Below are 17,406 nucleotides of genomic sequence, written 5' to 3'. Positions count from 1 at the left end.
GATCCACTCGGCCATACCCCCTCGGAAAGCTTTAATAATGCCTTGCTGGTCACATGGTCACAAGCACCTTATCCACGTCATCAGGCCGCATCAACTGAAACTGATTCCAAGAAGTTGCCTCAAACATTGCACTGGACACCTCACTGGGGACTACAGTAAATGTGGATGTGGCATCAAGACTGCTATAGTGGCAAGCCACTTTACCCTCAAAGTGCATTGCAAACAATTCACAGAGGGCTTCCGAAGGGTCTAGGACTCCCATTTCTTGGAGCTGATGTCAACAGACCCAACAATACGAAAAAGCTCCACTGGATGGCTACTTAAGGATGCGATGGAGGCAGAGAAGTGGGCTTCTTCATTGCCCTTCATCTGTGACTCCCAATTTCAAAGCCACTACACTTGAACTTCTTTGGGATAAAAACCCCACTTGCTAGGCCTTCGTGAATTTCTTCCCAACTGGCACAGCAACCACCTGAAAAACTGGGCAAGCTGCAAGAAGAGGAAGGGAATTTGAGAGCCAGGATACTGCACTAAAGCTGAGGCAGGTTACTTGCAAATCTGGTGACAGCCAATGGAGGGAGATGTTGCAGAGAATAAGGGCAACATATATACAGTCTCTAAGCCATTTCTACCTACTTAAAATCTGTTATTTTACATGTATACTTGTAATGAAGTGTCATCAGACTGGGGGCAGTGTGTGCATACTGTTAGATCCAGCCCTTAATTTCAATAGGGATGGAGAACATTTGGCTCTTAGATGTTGCTGAACAACTCCCAGCAGCATGGTAAATGGCTAGGGATGATGAGAGTTGTAGTTCAGCAACATTTGAAGGGCCAAAGGATTGTCGTGGAATTACGACTGGGTTCTTTTTGGAAGAGACTTAATAATGAAGCCAAAGCCTGATTTAAGGTTGTTTATTTAGCCAAGCGCTTAGCTAGCGCAGAGTACAGGACTCAACTCTCCTCAAAATGGTGGTCAGTTACAGACAGATATATATCCCCACCTTCGTCATGATCATGGCAACAGATTCATCCAATTATTCTATGCTACAATGATGCTCTGCCCCCTCTATCATCCATCCTCCTCTATGAATTCCTGCGATATCAGTGTACTTGGCACATTTTCACTCTATTACAGCAGCACTATTCCCTATTGCCTACGTGACGCCGTTTACAGTAAATGGCAGTCAAGATTTTTTCAGAATCAATCAAAATCCTCCTCAGAATCTCTGCACGTAATTTAGATCAAGAGATCAGAATGTACTAATAGATTTGTTGTAGATCAGCAAGGGTTTCTGACTCCCTATTTTTTAACAACTGCAGTGACAAAACATTTTTGCCACCTAAATTATGCTGCTGAAATAAAGAAAGCTAACCGGGAGTGTAATGCTATGTTTAAAAGGACTGTGAGCTCAGTTCAGTGCTGTTATTGAAAAGAAACTATTAGGCTCAAAATGTACTCAGAGGCCACCTGTTCTTCAATTCTAATTATTATGTTTTTGCACCTGGATCTGATTGGTAGATCTTGGGGTTCTAGTACAAAAACAAAGTAGACCCACTAAGCTTGTTTGCTCAGCCCTAGTTTAGTTGCCCGTGTCATCTGTGGCAAGTGACTTTCATCAGCTTTGGCTGATGAAGCTTCCAAAGCAGACATTTTTGGGTGACAGATATGGTGTACCACTAAATGGCATCAAAACAGCGTGGATTTATTTTTAAAAGCAATTATTTTTCTTCTTTAAAAATATATTTTATAAAAAATCCATTATAGAAATCATCTCTTTAAAAAAAAACCTTTTGTGTAAAAGGAAATCAATCCAATGCATATCAACATAATAAAGCTTATAGTAAGCATCTTACTGGAAATACTTTTTCTAGTAAATATATAATAAAAATATTTACTTAAAGCAATGATTTTAAATTACCTGGATATAGCCTGCCTCAAAATATTGTTTAGTTTACTATTATAGTGATACATTACAAAAATCATTTGGCTTTTCTGTCTTGGCCTTCATCCTTTGGGGGGGCTCTTCATAATTCTTTTTCAGAGGGGTTTCCTCACTTTTCAAAGCTTGTTCATGCTTGACTGATAAGGGAGAGGGAAAGAGAGAGTGAGAGAGAACAAAAATTAGGTGCCCTAAATAAGGTACTATCTGTAGTCCCCTCTCCCAGCATTTCAGCCTTGCCTTCTCAATGGCTCTGCTACCCTTACCACTACCACCAGGAGCCCCAGCCCACAGTCCCTTTCAGCAGTGCTGACTCACCTTTGTTTGTATGGTACAGTATTCCTGCTCCACCTCCTAGGACAAGTCCCAAAATGAGTCCAATAAGTCCTAACAGCCAAGGCAAATGTGATCGAAAGGCTCCTGGAGCAGGAGGAGAGTCAGTTGGAGATGCAGGGAAATGTTTGGGACAAGGCGAATGGGTAATACATTCTGGGGGTGTGGGGTGGATAATCCCATCACCCTCACCTTTTGGCTGCCAGAGGACTGTCTCCTCCAGAGGTTCATTCAATGCGTCATGTTCTACCTGGCAGACATAACTGACTTTGGTGTTGCTCTCCTGTGGCCAGACGATACTCTGCATTGAGAATGTCCCATTAGGTAGGCGTTGGGGTGCAGACTCTACCTTTGTCTGTGGTACCCCATCTTGTAGCCACTGCACTTGAACTTCTCTGGGGTAAAACCCACTCACTAGACACTCAGCCACCAAAAAATTATTCTCTCGTGGCCTGGTGAGCACCTGAAGAACTGGAGTTGCTGCAAGGAGAGGAAGGAAATGTTAAGATGCTGGATAGTGCACTAAACCTCAGGCAGGCTCCCTGCAAATCTGGTGACAGCCACTAGAAGGAGATGTTGTGGAGCATAAAGGCAGGTGAATAAGTGAAGTCAAAGTCTAATTGAACATAATGTATTTCTTAAACATATATGCAATAATTGAAAACTATTCTAAAATACAATCTGTGGCTAATAGCCAACAGAATATACAATAATAGCCAAATAGCTTTATATGGCTTTGTAACATTCTTATGCACATACTATGTATTCTCACAGAAAATGATTTAGAGTTCTAGCTGTGATGACAAATGGTACATTATAATTTCGTTCTGTATAATATTTTATTCTGAAACATTGAAACTCAAAATTAATTATTGTAAGGTGACATTAGTTTTATGTTGGGAAATGTTTGTAAGAAACATAAAAAACCCATACACATTAATATTTGGTAGAGCCACTTTTCGCAGCAATAACAACTTTAAGTCTTTTGGGGTAGGTATGTACCAGCTTTGCACACAGCATCAGAGCGATTTTGGGAGAAAAGGTTAATCCTCCCCCCTTGTACCATCATTATCCCCAATCAAATTAGAGCTGTACCCAACAGCAGCTCTGACACAAGAGAAAAAGGCACTGAGATATCCAGTTACAGATCTCCAAAGTGACATGTAGCTTGACTCCAAGAGAAGTATTGGGGCAAAGAAGGAATGTGTGTATGAATTCCTCTAATGACCCTATTCCTAAACCGTAGGAATGATATATGACTAGGGTCTACTCTTCCCATTTGCAGGGAGAAGATCAGGACAAAAAAACAGCAAAGCTAGATTTATCATGCCCTGTTTGTGAGCATCTGAAGGCTTCTGACTAGTGATCTTTGGAGGCAGAATGCTGGGTTGCTTCCATGCTGTTTAGTCTGGAACTGCCTCCCTCACATCTTTTGTGATTTAAAAAAATAAAAAATAAAAAACAACTGTAGCACTGGTCTGTCCAGTGTGAACTTCCAAACGGCTATTAAGGCCTTTTAGGGCTACTGCATCTTTTGTTTAGCAGCTTCCTCCTTCCAGCTATGCCTCCTTTTATTGCCTCTTGTTCAGCACAGCATTACTGACATACAGCCCCTTATTACGCAATTATTAGTCAGTTCCAAATTCTCTGTAAAGGGTGTGTGGCACGAAAGTGTTAATTATTTATTTCTTCTAATTTTTCCTGTTCATTGCTATAACAAAATATTACTATTTCACAATGTGAGGAAACCAATAAAGGTACCACATTATAAGGAACAGAAAATGATCAATTAAGGTAGACTTATAAGACGCAGTTCATCAGTAATGCTGCTGCTCTGTTGAACAGAAAATAAAAGAGGGCAGAAGCTGCAAAGAGGAAGCTGCCAATTAATTATAATTATACAATTATAATTGTAATTAAACTTGCTTGTTATGCAATCTCCTAGCAACTTCCAACATATTTAAAAACATAAATATAAATACATTATCCTATTAACACATTAAAAGATCATACAAGTCATAAAAATATACAAAACAACCCCTGCTTATAGAATCATAGAATAGTAGAGTTGGAAGGGACCCATAAGACCATAAAGTCCAACCCTCTGCTCAATACAGAAATCCAAATTAAACCATACCCGACAGCTGGCTGTCCAGCTGCCTCTTGAATGCCTCCAGTGTTGGACAGCCCACCACCTCCCTAGGTAATTGGTTCCATTGTCATACCGCTATAACAGTTAGGAAGATTTTCCTGATGTTCAGTTGAGATTTGGCTTCCTGTAAGTTCAGCCCATTATTTCGTGTCCTGCACTCTGGGATGATCGAGAAAAGATCCTGGCCCTCCGTGTGGCAACCTTTCAAGTACATGAAAAGTGTCATATCTCCCCTCAGTCTTCTCTTCTCCAGGCTAAACATGCCCAGTTCTTTCAGTCTCTCCTCAGAGGGCTTTGTTTCCAGTCCCCTGATCATCCTCATTGCCCTGCTCTGAACTGTTTCAGTTTGTCTGCACCTTTCTGAAAGTGTGGTGTTCAGAACTGGACACAGTACTCAAGATGAGGCCTAACCAGTGCCAAATAGAGGGAAACTAGTACACGCAATTTGGAAACTATACATCTGTTAATGCAGCCTAAATTGGCATTTGCCGTTTTTGCAGCCACATCGCACTGTTGGCTCATATTCAGCTTGTGATCAACAACAATTCCAAGATCCTTCTCGCATGTAATTTGCTAAGCCAAGTATTCCCCATCTTATAACTATGCATTTGGTTTCTTTTTCCTAGGTGTAGAACCTAGGTGTAGATCCAGTGCCTGCAAGGGAAGAGGACCATCATCGCCCAGGGAGGGAGAGCCATCTGCCTGCTTGTGCTGCTGCTGCTGTTGCTTGGCCAACAACTCTGCTCTCTCCTTCTTGGGCTCCTGCTCTGCACGTGGGCACCTTGCAGGACCAGCCAGCTGTGCCTGATACTGTTCAATCTGTCCCAGATGCCGGTTCGTGAAGTGTGTATGAATGTGTGAATGTGAATGTGAAAGTGGGGTGAATTATATTGATTTAGTTTAATTTAAATTAATTTATTTTATTAATTACAGCTGTTATTGGGTACGGAGGCGGGTCTCCGGACAAAAATTTGTTAGGGTGGGTGACCTGTTGACTGGCAGATAGGAATAGAGGCATGTGCAAGCCAGGGAGGGAAGTGGGGGGCCAAGCTATAGGAAGTTTGGGCGGCAGGCGCTGGAAGGGTGCTACTGGCAGACCATGCCGGAATAGGGGAACATGGGATAGATGCATTATATCCATCCCATGTTCCGGGTCTGCTCAGAACCAGACGAAAACTGGGGGACGCGAGGTTCCTACCGACCTTCGACTGCTGTTATGTAATGCCAGGTCTGTGGCTCAGAAAACCCCACTCATTCATGATATGATCTTGGATGGGCGGGCAGACCTGGCATGCATTACGGAGACTTGGTTGGACGAAGCCTCTGCTCCCATTCTTGAGGCCATGTGTCCACTGGGTTTCCGTTATGCACAGCAGCCAAGAGTAGGAAGGCGGGGAGGGGGCGTGGCAGTCATCTACCGAGAGTCCTTGGTTTTTGCCAGACCTCCTCTCCATAGGACTCAATTTGTTGATTGTATTACTGGAGGTTGGGCCCGAAGGGCAGTTTAGGGATCCTGCTGGTGTACCACCCACCCCGCTGCACAGCAGACTCCCTGGCCGAGGTGCTGGAGGTGGTCTCGGCTGTACGGGCATTGTCCCCAGAATTGTTAGTGCTGGGTGACTTTAACGTGCATGCCGAGGCCACTCTCACTGGAGCCCCTCGGGATTTCCTGGAAACCATGGCTTCCTGGGAACTGCACCTTAGTAATACTGGGCCCACCCATGTAGCCGGTCATGCTCTCGACCTTGTGTTTGTCCTGGGAGAGGAGAGAAGTGGTCTGAAGTTGGGAGTGGTTCATTCCACCCCGGTGTCATGGTCAGATCACTACCTGGTAAACATGGACTTCTCGATGCCATGCCCCCTCCGCAGGGGTGAAGGACCTATTAGAATGGTCCGCCCCAGGCGCCTGATGGATCCGGATGGATTCCTGACTGCACTAGGGGAATTGGAACCTGCAGAAGGTCGCCCGGTCGAAACCCTGGTGAAGGAGTGGAATGATGGGATCACCAGGGCATTAGACTGGGTGGCTCCGAAACGTCCTATCCCCCTGAATAGAACTCAACTAGCACCATGGTATACACCGCAGCTGCGTAGTTTGAGACAGGAGGTGAGACGACTAGAGCGCCGGTGGCGGAAATCCCGCTCCGAAGATGTCCGGACACAGGTTAGAGCAGCAGTAGCTGCCTACCAAGTGGCAATAAAGGCAGGAAAGAAGGCTTTCTTTGCTGCCTCTATTGCGTCTGCGGAGTGCTGTCCCAGGAGGCTGTTCCAGGTGGTCCGAAGCCTGGTCGGTCCAGCTGCTCAGGAACCCTTGGAACAGTCAAAGGCCTCCTGTGATATATTAGCAAAGCACTTCGCTGACAAAATCGAACACCTACGGAGCTCGATCCCGTGCGCCGTGGATACAGTGGATGAACCAGAGTTGACCAGTTGCATGCTGGTAAGTTGGGATCGGTTTCAGCTTCTCCCTTCTGAGGATGTGGACAAGGTGCTTTCATCTGTGAAGCCTACCACTTGCCTAACTGATCCTTGCCCATCGTGGCTCCTTATGAGCTGCAGAGAGAAATTGGGCGAGGGGATCAAGGCGGTGGTAAACGCATCCTTGAAAGAGGGTGTGATGCCATCAGCCTTCAAGGAGGCAATTGTAAAGCCCATTCTGAAGAAGCCCTCCTTGGATCCCCAAGTTTTCAATAACTTCCGCCCAATTTCGAACTTACCATTTTTGGGCAAGGTCATTGAGCGAGTGGTGGCCAACCAGTTGTCAACACACTTGGATGAAACGGATTACTTGGATCCATACCAATCGGGTTTCAGGACCGGTCACGGAACTGAAACAGCCTTGGTCGCTCTGGTAGATGATCTGAGGAGGGCATTAGATAGGGGAGAATTCACCTTTCTTGTCCTCCTCGATCTCTCAGCAGCTTTTGATACTGTCGACCACAGTATCCTTTTACATCGCCTGGAGGGATTGGGAACTGGAGGAACTGTATTACAGTGGTTCCGTTTCTTTCTCTCCGATAGGTACCAACAAGTAGCATTGGGGGAGGAGGTTTCAGACCCTTGGCCTCTCAATTGTGGTGTGCCACAGGGTTCTATCCTCTCTCCCATGCTATTTAACATTTATATGAAGCCGCTGGGGACAATCATTAGGAGATTTGGGCTGCAGTGTCACCAATATGCAGATGACACTCAGCTCTATCTTTCGTTTAAATCTTCACCAGAGTTGGCTGTGGAGACCTTGTCCAAGTGCCTGGAATCCGTGAGTGGATGGATGGGAAGGAACAAGCTGAAGCTGAACCCCGATAAGACCGAGGTGCTGCTTGTGGGGGACAAAAGAAGGTTGGGAGATGTTGACCTGAGGTTCAGTGGGGTGAGTTTACCCCTGAAGGACCAGGTCCGCAGCCTTGGGGTTGTACTTGACTCCAGGCTGTCCATGGAGGCTCAGATTTCGGCAGTGAGCCGGGCAGCCTGGTATCAACTACACCTCATACGAAGGCTGCAACCCTACCTTCCTGTTCATCAGCTCCCCCTGGTAGTACATGCCCTGGTCACCTCTCGTTTGGACTACTGTAATGCGCTCTACGTGGGGTTACCCTTGAAAACGGTCCGGGAATTATAACTTATACAAAATGCGGCGGCTCGACTACTTACGAATAGTCGCCGCCGGGATCACATCACACCAGTGTTGTTCGATCTACGCTGGCTTCCAGTTGTTTTCCGGGCCCAATTCAAGGTGTTGGTATTAACCTTTAAAGCCCTATACGGTTCCGGCCCAGTTTATCTTACGGAGCGCATTCAACGCCACCAATTATGCCGCCCGACAAGATCAGCCACACAAGGCCTTCTCTCAATCCCGCTGACAAAAACAGCTAGATTGGCGAGTACAAGAGAGAGGGCATTCTCAGTGGCGGCCCCCACCCTCTGGAACTCCCTCCCACAAGATCTTCGGCACGCCTCTTCCATAAATGCATTCCGTAAAGCCTTAAAGACCTGGCTCTTTCAACAGGCCTTTGGGATCTCCGGGAGGGTTAAGTGGTAAGACTGAAATGCCTCCTACCCTGTTTTAATATTGATGCTGTATTGTTCTTATATTGTTTTTATATTGTATTATTGTATTTTATCTTATTGTGTTTTAACTGTTTTGTACGTCGCCTAGAGTGGCCTCTGGCCAGATAGGCAACACAGAAATTAAATTTATTATTATTATTATTATTACACCTATCCCTGTTAAATTTCATTCTGTGTCCTTTGACAGCACACTAACAGCAAACAAACATCATCTACCTAGTCTGTCAAAAGGGTGAGATAAAAAGGTGTCAAACAAAGGCACCAGACAGACCTCACTGCAGAGGATCTTTCCTGAACATATGAGACAAGGATGGGGAACCTGTGGCTCTCCAGATGTTGTTGGACTACATTTCCCATCACCCTGACCATTGGCCTTGCTGGCTTGGGCTGATGGGAGCTGGAGTCCAAGAACATCTGGAGGGCCAGACGTTCCCCATCTCTGTTTATGATCTTGACCACAAGGAAATACATTTCTGATTAATATAGCACCATATTGAGAGTTATGTGAAACCATCATATTTATTCCACTTCCAACTGATTTGCAGAAAAGCTGTGCCTTAACAATGCTACAGGGCCCTAGCATGGAAACAAACCTTCATCCGCTTCAGCAAAGCAACATTTTTTTTTCGTGAAGAAGAGGCTAGCTGGATAAGGACTAGGACTTTTTAGGGAGGAAAAAAGGCCATGACAAAGTAGGGTAGAGAGTGTGAATTAAAACTCTTGGGTCTCACAAAGCGGGGGAGATTTAGTTAGCGGAGGCATGGGAGAAAGGGGGAGCATCAAGGCTCCTGGGTTCCACAGGAAAGGTTCTCACTTACCTTGCACCCGGAGCTTAAAATCTTCACGAATTGGTTCTTCTGTCGCTTGATGATGGACATGGCAGGAGAAGGTAGCATTAACGTCAGTGATCTGAGGTGTGAGCTTCAGGACACTCTCTGCGTAGAACAGACCATGAGGGCCAGACTGGACAAGGGGCAATTCGGTTTTTACAGTCTCACCATCTCGCAGCCACGTCACTGAGACCTTGCTAGGGTAAAAGTCTGATGCTGTGCACGTCACAGCACCTGGTTTGGCCAACTGCAGCTTTGTGGAGCCAAGTGTTAGGCGTGGAGGAGCTGGAGGCAGAGAGGAAGGTTAGGAGAACGTCTTCTTTGGTGACTCAACTAAAGCATTAAAGTCCTTCCATCTATCCTGACCCATTGCTTGCCAAAATCTATAGAGTGCTTTCAAGGTGCTGAAGCACCATGGATAGCTCCTTGAAAATCTGGACTAAAACCCAGAACGGATTCCACTGCCCCACTGACATGGAGCCACCAGCCACCACTGCTGTCAGGTCTGTTTAATCTTGAGATAATGTGAAGTGCTTTAAATAGCAAGCATTAAAAGGGTGTTTTATGTCAGGGACTTTCAACTATGAAGGACATTGAGTGCTCTAAAAACACTGTAGATGGCAAAATATTACCCACAGCCACTTTCCCCTTTGCTTCCCTTACCTTCCACTCTCAACTCCACGTTTCCTTCTCCTTTGTTGGGTGAATGGATAACAAAACACGTATAGATGCCAGCTTCCCCATCATTGATGCCTGGAAGCAAGAGGGTGGCATTGCCCGCTTGCAGCTGCTCAGCAGTCATCACTGCCCCCGGCCTATTTGCTTTGAGTCCATCATCATATTTTGCAACTATTTGCCCACCCACCGTCCACTTCACAGCCAGTTCCTTAAGGTGTATCAGGCTGGCAGTATCTATGAAGTCACAAGGCAGATGTACATCAGAGCCCGGTCTTGCCTGGATTGGTAATGCAGGGACTGTGACCCTCACAGCTGTCCCTGAAAAGGAAAAAGGTAGCAACCAGCATTACAGTTAGACCACATTCGCACCAAACATTTATTCCACTATTATTCCACTTTCAATAGTCATGGTTTCCCTGGGAAGGATAGAGTTTGTGAAGGGTGCCGAGAGTTGTTAGAGGAGAGCCCTAGATTCTCACAGAGCTACAATTCCCAGAGTTCTCCAGGAATAAACATCTGGTGTGAACATGGCCTTAGGCAAAGGTGAGAGTTAATCAGAGATGGTCTACACCACAAACTGAACCCATTTTAAATCCATTTTAACCATTATGATTCCTGTGAAATGCAGCTATATGAAGAGGGCTTATCTGTAACAGATGTACTGTTCCCAGAATCCCTTGGTAATAACCAGGTCAGTTACAGGAGTCTTGAGAACCAGTTTAAATCTCAACACAGTTGAGCCTTTTTCAGCCTCTTCCTTTACAAAGAAGAAAAAGTAGTCATCTACTTCCATAGGGGTGCGGAACCTTTGGCCCGCCAGATGTTGCTGAACTACAACTACCATTGGCCTTAGCAAGCATGGCCAATGGCCAGGGATGATGGCAGCAATATCTGGAGGACCAGAGGTTCCGCACACTGGTGCCACCACATTAGCTTCCACAAAGACTCTCTGCACTGCCACTTTTTTTGAGCTAGAACATTTGAGCTAGAACATCTTTATTAGTTTGATTTTTAAAAATATGTTTATTCATATGTTTGTAATGCAAACAAACAATAGCCAGTAAAAAGAACACAGAGGTATACAAAAGCCCAAATAGATTCATTTTTGTTAGTTGACCGAGTCCTTCCACAAGGAGTGCGAAGTAGTTACAAATGAAATGAAGAAGAACCACATCACTTCAAAATCACTTTTTTGTCCTCTGGCAGTTTTTAGTCTATCAGTGAGTTTTTCCACCAATGTTATTTGCCAGACATTGTGATACCACCAGTTAAGAGTTAGTCCAGTTCCAGTTTTCCAGTACTTACTTATTACTACACTGCCACTTGAGTAGAGGAGTCAACCCCTTTTTTCTTTTACCTTTAGCCCCATTCAAAGAAGAAGATTTCCCATGTTTAAACTGATTGCAGGGTGTGGGCAACCAACAGGAGCCAAGGGGGATCTGGGTCAGAACGAATTCCCTTCTGGGATGAAGATCAAGGTGAAAAGAAATATGATAATTTAAATGGGAGAGGAGGACTCAGAGGAACAGAACTAGGCACTGTGAGTGCAGCAGGACAGGACAGCAATTCAGAGAGGCAAGTGTCAAAAGCACTGCAGGCCAAAACATACGTGCCAAAGACATTTGTATGTAAATGTATACATGCTAGTGCTAGAAGCCTCCAGGCCAGTAAGGGTTAACTGGAGTGTGCTTGGTCTTAGAGCAGTGGTCCCCAAATTTCCCCCCTACAGACGACTTGAAAATTGTTGAGGGTCTTGGAAGACCATTTAAGGATTTTTCTGCCTATTAAGAACATAACATAAGAAGAACCCTGCAGCATCAGGCCAGCGGCCCATCTAGTCCAGCATCCTGTTCTCACAGTGGTCAACCAGGTGCCTGGGGGAAGCCCGCAAGCAGGACCTAAGCACAAGAGCACTCTCCCCTCCTGCAATTTCCACTAACTGGTATTTGGAAGTATATTGCCTGCCACCACTGAGGCAGAGCATACCTATTATAGCAATTGCAATGCACTGTGCTAGATGCTGTATGATTTTTAAATTGTATTTTTACACTTATGGACCACAGCTGGGAACCATGGTCTTAGAGGACAGCATAGATATAGTGGGCATAACTGAAAGCTGGTGGAATGGAGCGAAGCAATGGGACACAGATATCTCCCTGGATACAAACTCTATAGAAAGATCAAGGATGGGCGTACTGTAAGTGGTGTCACTCTGTATATCAAAGAGGGCATTGAGTCCAACAAGCTAGTAATCCCAAAAGAGGCAGATTCCTCCACGGAAGTGTTATGGGTGGGGATATCAGGCCCCAAGAGTAATTTAGTACTGGGGATGTGCTATTATTCCCCCAATCAAAATGCTCATGGAGATCTTGAGATAAGAATGAAGTCAAGAAAGCATCCAAAAGAGAAAATATTGCAGCAAAAGCTGGTTTGCAGGCAATGTCTGAGCTAAGAAATCAGTCGGAAGATAGTGACCATGAGGACAGCCCTCTGCAGTTGGAACAAGAGGAGCCCACTGCAGAACCCTCAGGGTGCGCCAGGCGGTTGAGCTCCGTGAAAACCCCGGAGGGGGAAGCAGAACTCCAGTGGCGACAGGAAAGTTGTGGGAAGAGCTGAGAGATCAGCTTAAAGAAATGACTGAACTACAAAGAGGGCTGATGGGGTTACAGCTGAAACTACTCAGCAGCAACAGTCCAGACCCAAGAGTGCGTTGAAGAAGATTGACAAACATCTTTTGCCTGTATATTCTGCTAGTGGAGACGTTCATGCATTTTTCCAAGTCTTTGAGCAAGCTTGCAGAGATCAGAAAATCGCTCCTGAGCTATGGATGAAACTATTGCGGGGAGAAGCCAGCAGAGAAATCATGGAGCTGCTAGGAACCCTAGCTGAAGAAGAGGAGGATGACTACCCCTTCTTCAAAGAGATGGTGAGAGAGCATTTTGCTTTAAATGAGGACCTTTGCCAGCGCAAGTTTGAACATGTGCAAAAGATGGCCAAGGAAAGCTATGTTGCTTTCTCAATGAGAACCTTGAAAACCCTGCATTTGTGGAAGGAAGCTGCAGGCGTTAGTATTGTGTTCATGGACCTGATGGCTAGAGAAAGGTTCTATAAAGGACTCCCTGCAGACTTGGCAGCTATTGTTCAGGACCAAGGTCCTAAAGACCATTAAGGAAGCTGGTCTACTCGCTGACAAGCTAGCTGCAAATTGTGCACGTGGCAGTGACAGCCAGCAATTTCAGCCTCTTAAGAAGCTGGGAGCCTTCAAAGAGCAACAATGGGAAAAGGCAGCAGAGGGAAGAAAGAAGTTTTGGAGCCAGCCAAAGTTGCAAGTGGAAGAAAAGTATCCATCGAGTGGACAAGCATCTACTTCCCCTACTGATCTCACATGCTTTAATTGCAATGAAAGAGGACATGTAAAATGGCAATGTTCCAAACCCCTGAAAAAGCCAGCAGGAGCGCACCCCAAAGCTCCTATAGTTGCACCAGTGAATTGTGCAAAGACGGCAGGACCAGGCAGGGTTGAACCCCCTGAACTTCCTGTACAAACTTCCAAAGGGGCCAGTGGGGAGGAGTGGACTGTTAGTGAGCCAGCTTTTGAGCCAGGCACTGCTGTTGCCCAGTCATCCCCAGAGAGGTGAGTGTTAATAAGCAACCCCAGGGAAAGGCACAGGGAGAAGGGCTGGGAGGACAAGCCCTGGGAAATATTGCCAGACTCTCATACAGCCTGGACAACAAGTGTGGTCTCTTAAAAAAATTAGTGAGCCCATTTATATCAACCAGGTTCTTTTAATGCCTACCGAGATAATCCCTCAAGGTGTCTCTCCCAATGAACCGGTCCCCATAGCAACACCTGTTGAAAGCAGGGAAGCCGAGGAGGAGGGGGGAGACAGCCCAGAGGTTGTGCTGATGACACTATTGTTGAGGGAGAGGCAATGTTAGGATCCAATGTTGCACTGTCTGATAACTTTAAGAAAGCTTTACTAACTGACCAGAGTCTGGAGGAATGTCGAACAATAGCAGAGAATACTCCAGAGACTTTGTCTAAAGAAGTAAAGCTACGGATTTTCTGGACAAATGGATTGTTATTTTGAGAGTTCATTCCTCAAGGGAATGCATTACGTTGGAAATCGACGAGGCAGTTAATTGTGCCACTAGAATATAGGGCATCTGTGTTGAAATTGGCACATGAATCCCTCTTTGGCGCGAACATGGGCGTTAAACGAGCTTTAGCCTGGATTACAAGGGGCCTGTATTGGCCACAGGTCACCAAGGCGGTCTGTGAGTTCTGTGCCAGCTGTGATGTCTGTCAATGGGCGGGGAACCCTCGAGATCATCCAAAAGCACCCTTGCCAGTGTCTCAAATTATGACTGAGCCTTTTGAACGCATGGCGGTAGACGTTATAGGTCCTCTACAGGTATCTAGATCTGGCAAAACATTCATCTTAACGTACATAGATTATGCAACCAGATATGGAGATAATGGGGAATTTTATATATACATACATGTATAGCTAATGGGGAACTCAATATACATAATCAATAAGCAAAAACATTCTTTTATAAAGCTATAAAGGTTCATAACATTTTAATAATTTAGTAGGAAGCCAGATCTTTTTCTTCTTGCAGCTGTCTACCTGACTATGCTGGTTGTTTGGAACTACTTGTACTCAAAATAATTGGTAACACTGTGCTGAATATCTCGGTACCTCTAAGACGTAGAAAGAATTGCAGAATAGCTAAAATGCTTAGTTCATTAGCTGGAGTGCTTAGCTCACTGTGAAAATGTACTTTCATGTGAAGTACTGAACATTGCCAAATTCATTAGAACACCAAATTCACTAGAACACGATGCAGAGAAGTACAGTACCTATGCAATGCCTATGCAAAATGCCTGTGTAATACTATCATGTCAATGTCATTCTGATGTGTTAAATCCTGATTGGTAGATGCTAAAGTCTTTGTCCTGAAATGTATAAAACCCCCAGGCAAACAGTGCCAGGTTGCAGTTCTCCACTCACTAGGAGGGAGACTGACCAAGTGTACACTTGTCATCCAATAAAGGCCTACCTTTTTGCTGCAAGCCTGTGTCTTCAAAATTTTTATTCAAGGACTCCCAGCAAAAGAACCCAGGGAGAAATACAAAATTCTCCAACAGAGAAGCGATACCTTTATCCAGTATCACAGCTAAAAGCCTAGCCAAAGCTTTGCTGGGAATTTTTTCTCGGCTAGGATTCCCAAAGACTTTGCTCTCAGATCAAGGCCCAGGGTTTGTGGTCAAATTGATCAAGAAGCTGTGGGAAGTGGCTGAAGTGGAACACCTGGTTTCTGTAGCAGCCTGCCATCAAACCAATGGACTTTGTGAAAGACTGAATCAAACCATTACCAGGCTATTGAAGGCATATGTCATGTGGCACCCTAGAGATTGGGATGTGGGCATTCCTTATGTTATGTATGCATATAATGATGCAAATCAAGAGAGCACCAGGTACACCCCCAATTTTCTGATTTTTGGGAGGGAGGTGTGTGGGCCCTTATCTTTGTTGAAGGCTGAGTGGGAGGGTAAGTAAGTTTCTCTCTGGTCCCAGTGGCTGCTTATTTCCAGAGATTAAGGGACACATTAAAAAGTGCCTGGGAGGTGGCTCAAGAAAATCTAAGGGGAGCCCAGTCAAGGCAAAAAGCCATGTATGATACTGAGACCAAGGTCTGTCATTTTCCTGTTGGAACTGAGGTACTTGTTCTGAAGGTTGTTCCAGGCAATAAAATAACCTAACAATGGGAGGGTCCTTTGGTTGTCCATGAAAAGCTGAACAGCACTAATTACTTGTTGGCTTATCCCCATTCCACAAAGAAGCCACGTGTTTATCATGTAAATATGATGAAACAATACAAGGACATCATGCTGCAAGGGTAGAGCAAGAGATTCAATCCATTTTGGAGCTGAGGGTAATAGAACCGTCTAATAGCCCCTGGTCTTCACCTATTGTGTTGGTGTCAAAAAAGGAGGAGAGGGAGGTCAGGTTCTGTGTGGATTACAGACAGCTGCATTCCATTACCCAGAATGACCCTTACCCTATGCCTCGCATGGACCATCTAATCAAGCAGCTGGGAAGTGCCAAATATATTACAACTCTGGATCTGACTATGGGGTATTGGCAGGTGCCATTGGATCAGGATGCTGCTCTTAAATCTGTTTTTGTGACCCACATGGGATTGTTCTAATTTAAAGTGTTACCTTTTGGAGTTAAGGGCGGGGCTATGGCCTTTCAAAGGCTAATTAACACAGTGCTTAATGGGCTAAGTAATTTTGCTTGCACATATATAGATGACATAGCAATCTTTAGCCCTGACTAGGATTCTCATGTCCAACACTTGTCAGCTGTGTTTAAAAGGATTAAAGATGCTAAGCTTACTGTTGAAGCCCAGAAATGCCAGTTTGGCTTGGGGCAGGCCATTTACCTGGGTCATTATGTAGGTGGGGGAGAAGTTAGACCCCTGGAGGCAAAGATAGAAGCCATTCAGAAGTGGCCGGTGCCTCGGACTAAGAAACAGGTCCAGGCCTTCTTAGGTCTGGCTGGATATTATAGGAAATTTGTGCCTCGGTTTAGTAATGTGGCTGCTCCTTTAACTGACTTGTGCCAAAAGCATCAACCTAACTGTCGGAAGGCAGAGCTGGGGTCCCAATCCCGGGGAGCTGGATCCCGGAGAGTTGGGAGAAGAGTATTCGGATGGATGGCAGAGGGAAGGGGGAGGAACTTCCCCCCTTTGGAGCGAAGACGAAACAGAGGAACTGCCAGTGATAAGGTCGCTTAGCAATGGGGAGCCTGAGCCCTCCCTGGACATTCTCACGCCTCCCCCTCTTTCAGGCTCAGAGCAAGAGGGGAAAGAGGGAGGGCTGCTCACAGCCGAAAAGCGGGGAGGCAGTTTACCATCAGCCCCTCCCCTATCCCCCATCCTGGAATCGGAAACTTCAGAAGAGGAGGGGGTGATGCTTCCCCCCTCACCGCGCACACGCAGACAGCTGAAAAGACAGGAGAGAAGGGGGGGAAGGCGGGCAGTACCTGAGGGGCAGTTAAGGAGGAGCGAAAGATTGCGCGCCCGTTTGGCCCCTTCTTAAAGAACAGGCGGGAAGAAGTCCCTTGCTCTGTCAACTTTCTCCCAATGCCGCAGGACCTGTATCCCTGTATTGCTTCATGAGAAAACGCAGTCTTTGTTTGGACATTACCCTAATAAAACACGAATTAACTACAGCCGTTGGTCTGGTTCCTGAGTCACATCCTGGGCCTGACACTAACAGAGTTCAGTGGTCTGACCAGTGTCAGAAAGCCTTTGACACTTTGAAAACCTTGCTGGTTCAGTACCCTATCTTGAGAGCACCTAACTTTGATGCTCCATTTATAGTCCA

The 17,406-nt window shown here is 45.6% G+C and overlaps 1 protein-coding gene across 1 annotated transcript in view; it reads right to left on the bottom strand.

The window, feature by feature from the left end:
- Positions 1-900: 900 nt before the first annotated feature.
- LOC133365850 (tyrosine-protein phosphatase non-receptor type substrate 1-like) overlaps positions 901-17,406 on the bottom strand; it is a 32,191-nt gene continuing 15,685 nt past the window's right edge. The window contains exons 2-6 of the mRNA XM_061588198.1: positions 9,990-10,322; positions 9,315-9,611; positions 2,469-2,756; positions 2,262-2,363; positions 901-2,083 (exon numbers count right to left, since the gene is read on the bottom strand). Coding sequence (XP_061444182.1) covers positions 1,962-2,083; positions 2,262-2,363; positions 2,469-2,756; positions 9,315-9,611; positions 9,990-10,322 — 1,142 coding nt within the window. The 3' untranslated portion in view covers positions 901-1,961. The remainder of the gene's footprint in view (positions 2,084-2,261; positions 2,364-2,468; positions 2,757-9,314; positions 9,612-9,989; positions 10,323-17,406) is intronic.

This window comes from Rhineura floridana, chromosome 11, assembly GCF_030035675.1.
Source record: "Rhineura floridana isolate rRhiFlo1 chromosome 11, rRhiFlo1.hap2, whole genome shotgun sequence".
NCBI classification, from domain to species: Eukaryota; Metazoa; Chordata; class Lepidosauria; order Squamata; family Rhineuridae; genus Rhineura; species Rhineura floridana.
Note: the sequence above shows the minus strand (reverse complement) of the source record. Positions and strands in the feature narration are given on the sequence as shown.